Genomic DNA, 13,009 nt, shown 5'->3' on the forward strand with positions numbered 1-13,009 from the left:
AGACCGTTTTGGATTCTTCTTGATTTAAACTGTTGGGGTCGAATGTGCGCAGATTGCGAATCCAATGGGTTATTTGTTTGGTTCACGAACAAAATAATAATCTAATTTCCTTCAAACTATGCTATTATTATTGTCTTTCTGGAGGCTGGAGTGTTTCGTTTATAAATTAATCAACAGTTACATTTTAGAAATTTTCAGTCTTTCTTTCGTTTGGCATTTCTCTTTTAGTTTTACACACCATCCCCAACAAAAGTGGCTGCCTTATGTTCCTAACAGATAAAGGAATGACAGGAGTAAATTGTCTAAAGCACGCAGTTCGTCTTTTAATAAAAGGTTCAAATCATGTAGGCAGTTTCTTAAATTAACATAGTAAAAGTTACGTTACACTTATCATCTTCCAAACATATACTGCATACAGTATTCACGTGGTATTAACTCTGTCTTCTTTAGACGCTCACGAGAATTTTATGAATAAAAATGTAAGCGTCTAATTTACTCCGCAAAGCGCATGTGCAATGAACATTAAATTTGTGAGGGAAAACAAAAATGGCGGAGGAACAGGTGATTTGAACGATGATTATTGAATTTTACGTCGTCGCAAAACAAAATTTGCGAATGAACATTGATCCACGAATTAACAAATACTCTTTCTTTTGCAGGGTACTCATTAGGATGAATTAGATAGCATGTCTTTAAAATGAAACAACAGGATAGCGTGTGATTTGGGTTGATTGACAATTGACGGTCGCGTGCTAAGTTGAATTTGTCAAGCATTGAAGAGAACATGGGGTTATGTGACATTGTTGAATAACTATCTCAGCATAAACTAGGATTTAGACTACATACTATAGCTTAGAATCACATGCACATCTTTCTCTTGGTAAAAGCGAAGGGAGACTAATAACAACACCCACTCCCCCCATCAACACAAGGTGGCTAATTCGCTCGGTTTGAAATCTAATCTCGTCGATTTCGTGTTCATTTTCTGATTGGTGGTTATTGCTTATCATGGACTGGATTAGAAACTGGATTTTTCACTGTGACATACCGAAAGTGTATAGCAATCAATCTGGCTTCGAGAACAGAATCGGCGAGGGGTCGTATTTTGAACTGTGCGAATTGGTTTGGTACAGGGTCGCAAATGGTATTTACATGCTATTCACTAAACATTTACTTACCCTCCAGATGTAACTGAAATTACTGGATTCGTTTCATGCACAAATGATTTAAACATGGTTTGTATTGTCATACAGTGCAACACCATTCATTTGATACATGCAGAGTGGACTGTACATGTCATCTGCCATGTTTGTCAGTGAGTTTTGAAAGAGCCCTTTTTTTATATACAGCACTGAGCCTTATGGGAACTGCATAATATCATCTGCAATAAGCATTGTTCTTGATTAAAATGTAAATGTCTACAACAAAAATTCCAACCATAGAAAAGTTTGCTTACAAAAGTAATGTTATCAACCGTTGAATATAAAGAAATGCACAGTAAGCAGCTTTGGTTAATAATAATAATATTGGACATTTTCCTGATCAATTTCACTCATTCCAAATGTTGTCTTAAACACTATTTTGAATTATTGATGAATAACATAACTTCATTATATTATTTGTGAATTTAAAAAAATAAATGATGCATATATTTATTTTCAAGACGTATATGTAAGTGCCCAAGATAACATTGCATCAGACCATCATGTAGCCCATTTATCTATATCATTTGTATTCACTCCATTTTCATTGTCTGCCTTTATTTATATAGTAAACTAATTAAGTCCGCCTTTTTTAATTAAGGTAAAGCATTATTTTTTTAAAACTAAGTAAAAGATTAAACTTGTGCCTGCTATTAAAATTGCGAATAACCCAGTTGATTAATTTGAGAATTATGTGAAAAAACACGTTTGATATTTATTCTCAGTAGTACACTTTCATTTTAACGGTGACATAATTTTGTAACTGATAATAATGGTTATAACTAATAAGAATTGGGCAATAGTAAAGACAAACAAAATCTACTTCCTCCTTAATTAAAAACGATTGGTACCATTGGGATTTAATGGTTAAACATTTTTTAAAATCAGTTTACCTTTTATCTAAGAATAAGACCTGGACATTATGAATTGCAACTGTATTTTTGAAAAACAATGATAACATGACATAAATTATTTTAAATTCTGTAATGATTTTTTTGTGTGTATAAAATATAATTTATTTTGAATAAAAGTATTTGTTTTAAAGTTTATGAATAATTTTGTTTTTGAAAACAAGACTTAATTTGAATAACAGTATATAATTTTAATATTGTTCAGTTGAGAACTACCTAGGAGGGTGAGGGTCAGAAAATAAGTAAGTTAACATGCAGGCTAAAAGTTGAGGTTTCTGTCAAGACAATTTCCAATTGAATGATGATAATAAAAATAAGCCACAGTTTGCCCATTTTATATGATAAACTCTTGAATTTAGATATCGGTCACAAACAGATATAAAAATTGCAGTTCAGAATGATCCTATTTATAATATCCTGTAATGTGTTAATTCCACACATCTTACAAATAATGAATGTTAAGTCCACATTTTCATGATTCACAGTATCTTATAAACATGGCTGTCTATCGCCATCTTGTACAATCACTATCTGATGTCCAAAAATTCATTCTCATTGTGTGATATAAATCTGAGATCCTCCATCATTGCCTAGCCATTGGAAATGAACATCTGGTTTTTCTAGATATCCAACTCTTCTCTGCTTCAGTGTCATGTACAGGTGCTTATACACAAACTTGTCTTTGGCTCTCAAAGTAAAATTTTGATTATACGAGTCTGAAATCTATTAAAGGCTGCAACTGAATACATTTCAGTTGTGTAGTAAGATCACATGAGTTAAAATAACCACCCTCTGTTTCTTGGCACAGAACAAGTATTAAATTTGCAGCTGAATCAAAGGGTTGTCATATGGCAAATCAAAGAGGACACTGCCTGTTACAAGCTAAGGGATTAAGGTCAAATAGGCACAGGAATTTGTAGAACTGTACTTGGCAAGTATTAAATTTAAAAGGATTGTTAAATTGTAAACAAAGTGATTGCTGTCTTTACAAGCCAAGGGCTTACTTGGCCATGTACACTGGCAGAAAATTTGGGAAACGTCACAAAATGAAAACTTATGTAGCTTTGAACACATTGTTTATATTGCAAAACACAATATTAATGCAAATGCAGGTTGTTCAGACTTTCATAAAAAGGATGCAGTATACTTGCTAAGAAACACCCACACTAAATGACATTTATGAACAATTCGCTTTGCAGTGGGTATTATTTAATTTACCTCTAATATTTTTAGATCCAAATAACAATGATACAAGTATTGTGTATCTAATCCTGTCATGAAATGGATAAACATGGTGCATACCATATAAGCATTTGTGAATGGGAATAGTGGCTTGCAAATGTAAAATTATTTGAATTGACAATATTATGTACCTCAGTCATCAGGTTTCCAAATTACCTGAGATTTATAAAATTGTTCTGTATGTCGTGCTTACAAGATGATTGTTACTGCACATGAATAAAATTTGAACTGAAAAGGGTTGATTTATTAGCAAGTATATCAGGGTCACACTACCAGGCAAAGTTGGCGACTAAATCACCTAAAAAATTTAAACATTGCCTTGTTCTGTTAGAATAAAGGAAATGACTTTGCTTTGTGATTTTTGAGAGGTACATTGACTGATGATAGCTTTTGAGATGCCCCCTCGGTTTAGTCAAGTTAGTTCATGTGTTGTAACAAAATGTATTCATCAGGCAGCTAGTGTTGATATCAATTACGCTGACAAACAAACTCTTGCTCATTCACAGGCATTTGTTTTGATAGCTGAATGACCATTAACCCTTTCCAGAGAAAGTTAGCAGCTATCACTACCTAATATTCGCATGTTATCCTTTAACGAAAAAAATGTATAAACTTGTGTTTTGAAACTTTAAGAATAGTATGTACTGGTAAATAGCAACTTGTGTTTTAAGAACAGAATCGGGCAAAGCATTGTCATTGATTAAGCAGGTGCTGACAGTTATATCTACTAATTAGGTTCAACTAGTAGAAATTTGTTCATTTAATTAAATGTCTCTAACATGATATGGTGGTTTACATTTGATACCAAAGATAAAGTTAATTACCATTTTCTCTGCAGTGTGCTTGCTAAGTTATTATGATGAATCTGTCACCTCGGCAAGGTGTAAATGGTCCTGACATTTATGGCATTTAATGTGGGGGGGAAGCCTTTACTTCTAATTAGGTCACTTTGACTAGTAATTTTGGCTTGATATTAAACAGAATGTGATTGAACTCTCCAACTCACATTAATTCAGTATTTGCATGAAGTATATTTCTGACCAAGTGCATGGTACGGTCAGCACACTTATACCTTGGAAGTGAGTGGCAGTCTGTTTAAGGCTCAGTATGGCTACACCCCAATCATTATTTATAATCCATAGAATCAGTCTTTAGGTGTTAGTGTATTGAAGATTTAAAACTTCATTGGTGAATACTGTGAGGCATAGTATAATCAGTCCTTTTCATAATGGTGAATTTAAAAAGGAAGCATATGAAGTAATGGTTAACATTATTTTTGTTACTTTTAACAAAAATGTACCATGCTTATAAGTTCAGTCACACTGCAAACAACAAAGATCCTGGTCTGCCATAGCATAATGCACCAGCTGATTAGGGCATATATTGTTTGTTCGACTGGTTACTCCTAATAAATTGCACAGACCCAGCTCTGCCAGCACATTATGCAACAACAGATCTGTGTATGTGCAAATAGACTTATAAGTGATTACATACCATATGCATTCCATATGACCAGACCTGCCAACTCTTACGATTTTGCCTTAAGTCTTATGAAAATTACCCTTAAATACGGACTTAACGGCATACGAACAAAAACTACCAATAAACGATCATTGCCAAAAAATCAGGATAATTGGTTAATCCGGGTTTGATTTGGATCTGGGTTTCATATTAGGATTAGTGAAATTAGTTAGGGAACCAGATTAACTTTACAGCAGCACCCAAGACACTTTAAACTGCACCTTATTTTTCATATGAAGCATCTGCATGATCAAACTGTTAATTATAGAATCTGTGTAAAGATCGCATCCATAAAGCAATGTATGTTTAAGATGTAAGGGAAAATAAGTTTCTAGAAAAGTTTTATTAATCAACACAGAAGAATAAAAAGGATTATTCAGATTCTTGTGAATAAAAGCTGGAAAGGACACAATTATGTTTATTGAATATCACATGCCAGTTTGAGTATGTCTTGTGGCAGGCGATAAGATTGCTGTTATGTGAAATGGAAGAAGAATTTCCAAGAATTACGTCAAGTTGAGAGATAGCAACAAGCCATTGAGTTGCATAGGGTTTGGAACTAAAGTTTGTGCAACTGTACTAGTGGTAAATAAAGTCTGCACATACTTTACACACTTTTCAGTTGACCATAACGTTTATTGTTGCATCGTCAAACTTTTAATTATGGTTTCAAGCTTTACAATAGCAGTTATTGATATTTTGTTACACCTTACTGAAAACTGGTCAATCTTATGGAATAAAAATCAACTGACTTACTGAGACGGACTCATCAAGATTGCAGGTCTATATAACATTTAAAAATGAGGAATTATTGTCAGCAGATAAATTGTCTCACAGTACATTGCAGTGCAGTATTTACTGCTCGTGGATTAAAGGGGAGTCAAGGCTTCTTGTATCAAAGTTTATTTACAATGTATGTTATATATACCAGGTCAGCATACTCATTTTCAGTAACATTAAGATTGTGGTCTATGGCCCAAGTATCAGCTACCAGTGACCTTGAAGGAAATATTCACAAAGGTTGCATCTGTCCGTCTACCCACCCACCCACCCACCCCACATATAAGGGTTCAGAATTTCTTAGTTGCAGATAATATATTGCCATAATTTCTTTGTTGCAGATAATATATTACTATAGCTATTCATACATAACACAATGAAATCACAAAATTACAGATGATTTAAGCTTGTACTTTGACCTCCCATTGCATATTGACTTTAAATGTCACACTTGGTGGGAATGTTGAAGGAAAGTCACACATCCTATCCTGAAATAAGCCTTGAAAAACATAGTTCTAATCTGTACATTTTTGTGTGTTCATTTCAGGAGCTTTTGCAGCTCGAGACCCTCTGCAAACAGTTGTATGAGACCACGGACAGTAATGTGCGCAATGAGGCAGAGAAAGCACTTGTTTCGTTTGCTAATTCTCCAGACTGCTTGAATAAATGTCAGCTACTACTGGAGAGGGGAAATGTAAGTTCATAAAGCCCATAGCTGCCAAGCGTCCTGTTTTTTCTGTATTTGTCCTGTATTTTGGACCTGAATACGGGTGTATGTTTCTTTTATTAAAAAAAATATACATAAAAATTTCCTTGCAATTTTCAGTTCAGAACGGGCACTTGGTTCCATTCTGATAGAAATGTATCGCATGTATATAGGAATACAATTCTACAATATGATTGGTTCATTCGAAATCGAGGCTACAATGCCTGTCTTTAAACACAATATTGGATTTCACAAACAGTTACTGCTTTCACTGTATCTCATTTTCATAATATTCAACTTATAATCATGTTGAATAGGAAAGCAGAATATTCAGAATTTTCTCCAGGAAAGATAAATAAAAAGAACTAGAAGGACAATTTTGCTGTCTTGTTTAGATTTGTGAAACCATCTAGTAAAGGAGAAAACTCTACGTTTAGCAAATTGTGTAATGTGATTTTGCTATTGGGTATGGAGGCTCCCATGAAATAAAGAGCACGAAAAAGCTAATAAGCATCAGCTTGCTGCTTCATCATACACAACTCAGTCTGAACTTATGACGTATATAAATACCAGAGAGAACCTTGATGTTATTCGATCGAAAATCGGTTTATTAAATTTCTTTTGGAAATTAACCTTCCTCTTTCAGTTACTAGTGTTGCTGGCGATTTATTTCGCACACATTTTCCAGACAATAAAATCTCAAAGGATTACTCGTATGCTAGAACGAAAACAGTTCATAAGAAAATCACACAGAATTGAGATCATCAATGAAAGTTGATACATTCAAATCGATAGTGATTGGAAAAAAAATAAGGTGTGGAAAAGGCTACTATAAACAGCCTGTGTCTGAGTGTGTTGCACTCTTGCACCTTCTGAATGGGCACCCAGATGGAACATTAAATGATTATGTAAAGCACTGTCCTACTTTACTGATGGTTGGATGTTGTAAATAGTTACATATGCATTAAAATTTAAAAAATCAGTATTTGTTCCTGAAAATCAGTATTTTTGTCACAAAAAGTTAGTATTTTTGTATTCGGGGGTTGGCAGCTATGTAAAGCCTGAAGTGAGTGGCTCATTTGTTCTGTTAGGTGCTTATAAAAAATAAAATAGGTTTAAAGGGAGTTTTATTTAACAGAAAATTAAAGATAAAATGCAGTGTTGCTTGTAAAATAAAATGAAAAACAACTACTAGAGTATGTTTTGCAGATAATAGGTAACCACAATTTCTTTTGCCTGTTGCCAGGGGCAAATTAATTTTCACTTGGGCAAGCAGAAATCCAGAAGTAGTCAGGAAAGATAAAATCTGTTTCTGGGAATAAAGCATCTTTTTCCATTTCTAACATTGTTTATAAGACTTGCATTTAACTAGCAGTTATTTTTTGTGATTTGGCTTTATTATGATGAAATAAATATTACAAGTTTGAAAGGACATGTTATGCTTTGTCATGTACTTAAAAGGCTTTTATAGGTTAGTGAAAATTTGCTGGGGCAAGTAAAACGTTTCTTATCTGTGAGACAATTATCTGGCACATAACTTCTCAAATATTAATATTAATTAAAGTGCATAGTGGAATAAAACTTTCAGTGAAACTGAATTGTACAGGATAGTTAAATTAAAAAAGTGTAATCAGACAGGTGAGCGTTTATATATTTGTTTATATATATCATCACATAATTTGAAATTATATCATTCCATTAAGTGATAGTCAGAATAGCAGCAGTGGTCACTGATACCCATAACAGTCCTGTATTGCTAGTCATGATGTTAATAGAACTATATCCAATTGTTATAGTATGCCATGTAGAAAGCATTGTCAGGTATATAATATATATTTAGAACAGAAGTTTTACAAATACTCTTGAAGAAAAACAAGGTCCCAATTTAAAAAAAAAAATGGCACATGTACATACAAGGGCTGGTATTGTTGCTTACAATTTACCTGTCATACATGTATCATGTAGTAATATTATTATATAGTACATGTATGACAGATAAAGCAACGATATGAGCCCCTGTGTGCATGTGGCAGAAGGGTGAGAAAAGCACAATGCTTTAGCACCCCCAGCAGATTTCAGTTTTGGAGTATTTTAAGCCACCCACTCAAGTCATGCATGCTACCAATGCTGAAACATTGTTTGTGAGCTTGTTGAACATAACCAGCCTTTCTCAGTTGGAGATAACAACAGTGACAGTGAAAATTTATTTCTTATTGTGAGGAAAAATAAGACAAACGTTTAGTGCTTCCTTAGGTGCTGAAAATCTGCAACAATTTTAGTCACCAAGATTAACCAGCTGGCAAGAAACCTGAACTGTTTTGAAAACAAATTTACCATAGCATAATTGAGGAAGTTTATCTGCCACAGCATCATATCATGACAAATAGCATGAAGTGTGTGTATATCAGTGAATGTAGCTGCAAATAAATTTGTACATGTAATCAGTATAAATAACATGTTCTAGTTTTATTTTGGGATTGTCATATAATGCAGAGTTACTGACCACCAAAGTGGATGGAGCTAGTGTTATATCATTTTTCACTGTTCAGAATTCACTAATTTTTATCCCACTTTCAACTGACTGCAAGTCTGGAGGATTGGCAGCTATGTGACTGTAGCTTCCCATGGGTTGTTGTTCTTAGTGGGGTTTTCTACTCTCAAATATACTGGTTACAGTATTTAGTTGGTGTACAGAAACATGTCATTAAACTGCACAAAAGACAAAAAACATTTCTAAGTCAGTAGAATAAAAATTAATGCCCATTATTCAAGTAAGCCAAAATATCCATCACATACAAGCAGGTATCTTATTAAACATGTATTATAATGTATTACTATGATTTTTTTTTACTGTGCTGGTCACAGTTTATGGGAGCTTATGTTATGATTTTTGTCTAGTGTCCATTAGCACGTTTGTTATTGTTTCTTCTAAGCTACTGGGAGGTTTGCCACCAAATTGTAAGGGCATGACAATCGCAGATGTTTTTGATCCTTAATTGTAATTATTTAGCACCCGAGACATCAAATATGGCCATAAAGTCAGCCATTTTAATAGCAGTAATACATTATCTGCTGCTGTTGGATTCCTTTCAGTTTCTATTACTCTTTGTCTGCAAATTCGGGCTATTTAATCCCTCCTCCAGTTTGTATTGGATTGCTAGATTTCAAAAGAATATGAACCCTGTCCAATTCATTAGTCATAGGCAACATACGAGATACCTTTATCATTTTTCTTTGAACTTTTGTATTGTACATGTGCAATATGACGTCAAAAATCTTCATTGTCTTTAAACTTCTTTAATGCCATCTCCAAACACCTTTAAAGCTAATCCCATATGTCTTTGTGGTAATTTGAGTGTATATCTTCTGTCTTTGCTTTATGCGAGTATTTTCTGCATTTGTTTTGTTAATTTTGAAGGGTTAAGCATTTGCTTAAGGCCATAGCAAAGACACCCTGTCAATTGCTGTCCATGTCAGTGATGCCCTCACCTTCACTGGGATGTTGCCTTGGACAAGTACAAGGTCTTGATTGACCTCAGCAAGAACCTTTTAAGGTTGATACCTGTTGAGGCTGAGTAGTTCTTTGGAGCCAGCATTCCCTCTATAGAGTCATAGGACATGACAGCTGCTCAGGGCAACTCGAACTGGCCAAGAATTACATATACCCTGACAGCCGTATGGACCCTCTCCCTTAAAGTGGGTGTTGCCTCAACAGTTTCTGTCAATTCATTCTGTTATCCAGCCATCAGAAAAAGCCCTTTTTTTCAACTACATGTACTATTCTATATTTTTTGATGGCATTAATTATCGGAAAGACTTTTAATGTGCTAAAGCAATATAAAAATATCCAGCTGATTATTTTGTAAACTAAATATAAAAGTCTCAAGAATGCATTTTATTTTATGCTATTTTGTAACTTTTGTTATATTATCTTGTCATTATTGGGACAAGCACAGATCTCCCAAGGGCAAGTCAAGTTTGCCCAGGGCAAGCTGACTTTTGTACAGTTTGCTGGTCACGTATTTTGAGCTTCAGTGTTCAGTCATGCTTTTTGATGCATGGATGGAATCTTTAATGTGTTTTCTTTAGATGTTATCTGAGCAACCAGAGCGAGGCTGCCTTTGAGACAGGCTTCTTACTCTCTAATTCATGCTTTATCTATGGAAAAGGGTTGCCTATGATCCAATGGAAGCTATGATTCAGCTGCCAGCCTGGCTTTCAGGTCAAGAAATTGGCTGCCTTTGGTAGCCTCTGTACTTATTGAAATACATAGTTTTGGTCATATCTGTGTTAGGGATTGGTCAAGAGAGACTCCTTTGGCCACTTCAAACCATAAGTTTTATCTGGCTAAAAATAAGGGTAAAGAAAGATAGCTGAAATGTCTCTTTGCACCTCATAAAGGTACATCTGATATTTTGGAAGTAGCTGTCTCAGTATGGATTATTCTGTAAAAAGAGCTTATCAGTCTTATGAGAGCTTTCCTTCATGATAGTTCAAGTCTTTGAATTTGCAGCATCTTGGGTCTTTCTTTTTCATTCTTTGGATGAATTTGTGAATGCTTCATTTTGGAAGTTTCACTCCACCCTCACTTTGCTCCCTCTTTCTTTGATGTCACATCAGAGTAAAGACAATCAGTCTGTTAGGCCAGATTGTGTCACCCCAGCAATTTGCCAAACTGCCTGAAGTCAAAGGATGGTGTTCCAAATGATGGAAGTGTCTATGGTATCAGACTGGTACTAAGTTTATGTTTGTTCTAGGCCTCCAGTTACTAACTGGAGCAGGGAATTCACCTTGAACTGGAGACTATTGCCAGAAAAGGTTAAAGCAGTGTAATAATAACAGGTTAGTATTACATAATTGAAAATAGTTTTACCTCCAAAAATACATTTCGAATCAGCTTTCATGCACCCTCTGTGCTGGGTTACTAGGTCAATAAAGTGAAATTGTTGCCACCAGGTGGTGGTGTTTTAGTAGCTTTACCATATTAGGACTTGGAGGCCTAGTGTATTCACACTTTTAAGCTTCTTACACAAACTTAGGATCCAGAAATCAGTGACTTTTACTACAGCTGCATGTTCTGTGTTTAATAATGTAATTGTTTTTTCTTTTCTTTACCCTGTTCCATAATGGTTTACATGTATTGTTCATTTTTCAGTCCCCATATGCCCAGCTGCTGGCTGCTACAACACTGACAAAGCTTGTCAGTCGTTCAAACTTGATTTTGCCCTTGGAACAACGGATCGATATCAGTAAGTAAAACAGGATAAGTTTGTTGAGAGTCAGACTTTGTTTAGAAAGTGTTCTAGAACAAGACAGAGTTACAGTATTTCCATGTACCATTTGTACTTGCTTATAAGATGAGTCCAACTGCAAACTGCACAGACCCAAATCTGCCATAACATGATACGCTTGCAGATCTGAGTCTGTGCAGCTTGTTAGGAATAATCACTAGAACAAACAGCATAGGCCCTTATCTGCAGATGCATTATGCTATGGCATATCGGGATCTTTGTTGTTTGAGGTTTGACTCAGCTTATAAGCAAGTATATATAGTAGTCATATTTATGTGGGTAGATTGTATTGTCTAATTTGGAAGCTGCAGTAGCTTGGTTGGTAGTGTCTGACTTACAATACAAGGGTTGTGGGTTCAATACCCACCTGGTTCTGCAGCCCCTGTGTATCCTTGAAAAAAGACACTTAAGTCCCAGTTTTTCTGCATGATATAACCAATAAAAACCAAGCATCCAACTAGGTTGGTGAAATGTAGATAATTGTGTCACTTTTCTGATGACCAGTAGCAGCAACGTTAAGATATCTGTGTTAAAGTTTGTGCAAGTGCTACATTGTCGATACATAATAACACAGGCTGCAAGCAATCCACCAGATTCTGCAACAACTATGTGTTAAATTTGTGGTACTTCTCTTTGGTAAAGCTATGATACTTTTAATTCACTTGGCTTAATGTTTTTTAATAATAAGTAAAAGTCTGAAAAATCTTTTTCTAGTCATGGTGTAATGCATATTTATTTCTGTTTCATTTTAGAATCCCATGTTCCAACTCTTGCATAGAAATATCTGCAGAAGATGTTTTCTCCAATTTAAAAAAAATATTTTACATCGACTTTGAGGGAAAAAAGAACAATGGAAACAAAAGGAAAGAAAATGGTCTTTAAGTCGAATATGTTCCAGAACTTGATGCCTTAAAATTTGTTTTATCTTGAACTTTTCAAAATTATAAGTTTCCTGTGTAATTTAATTTGAAACACCATGCATGGAGCAGCTTATTTCCTTATGAATGGTGATGGCTTCTTATGTAGTGTGTAAGAAATCAACATTTTGAGGGTTCAGCAAAAGATGTAAAGTTAGACTCCATTGGGATCTTTGTTCTTTGATACATCCATGGAAAGGATTTTCTTTCCCAATTGGGGTGGCTGAGTGGTCTAAAGCACTCACCGTTAAGGATCACTACCATTTTCACCTCTGGGTGGGTTGGAGTCCCAGGCTTGGCCAATGTGGGTACATGAGAAAGCTTGCCAGTAGCTTCTCGTGGATTGGTTTTTCTTTCTGCAGTTTTCCCAGGTTCTTCCTCCACCATTTATACTGGTCGCCGTATATAGCCTATCTTGTACTGAAAAGTGGCATTAAAT

General features: G+C 34.9%; 1 protein-coding gene across 2 annotated transcripts in view; it reads left to right on the forward strand.

Annotated features, from left to right (window-relative positions):
- The first annotated feature begins 512 nt into the window (after nucleotides 1-512).
- LOC149795721 (exportin-7-like) overlaps nucleotides 513-13,009 on the forward strand; it is a 176,148-nt gene continuing 163,651 nt past the window's right edge. For both annotated transcript variants that reach the window (XM_089965624.1, XM_089965623.1), the window contains exons 1-3: nucleotides 513-561; nucleotides 6,204-6,350; nucleotides 11,518-11,611. In XM_089965624.1, coding sequence (XP_089821750.1) covers nucleotides 547-561; nucleotides 6,204-6,350; nucleotides 11,518-11,611 — 256 coding nt within the window. In that variant the 5' untranslated portion in view covers nucleotides 513-546. The remainder of the gene's footprint in view (nucleotides 562-6,203; nucleotides 6,351-11,517; nucleotides 11,612-13,009) is intronic.

This window comes from Sinohyriopsis cumingii, chromosome 7, assembly GCF_028554795.1.
Source record: "Sinohyriopsis cumingii isolate HCF-2022 chromosome 7, ASM2855479v2, whole genome shotgun sequence".
Classification (NCBI taxonomy): domain Eukaryota; kingdom Metazoa; phylum Mollusca; class Bivalvia; order Unionida; family Unionidae; genus Sinohyriopsis; species Sinohyriopsis cumingii.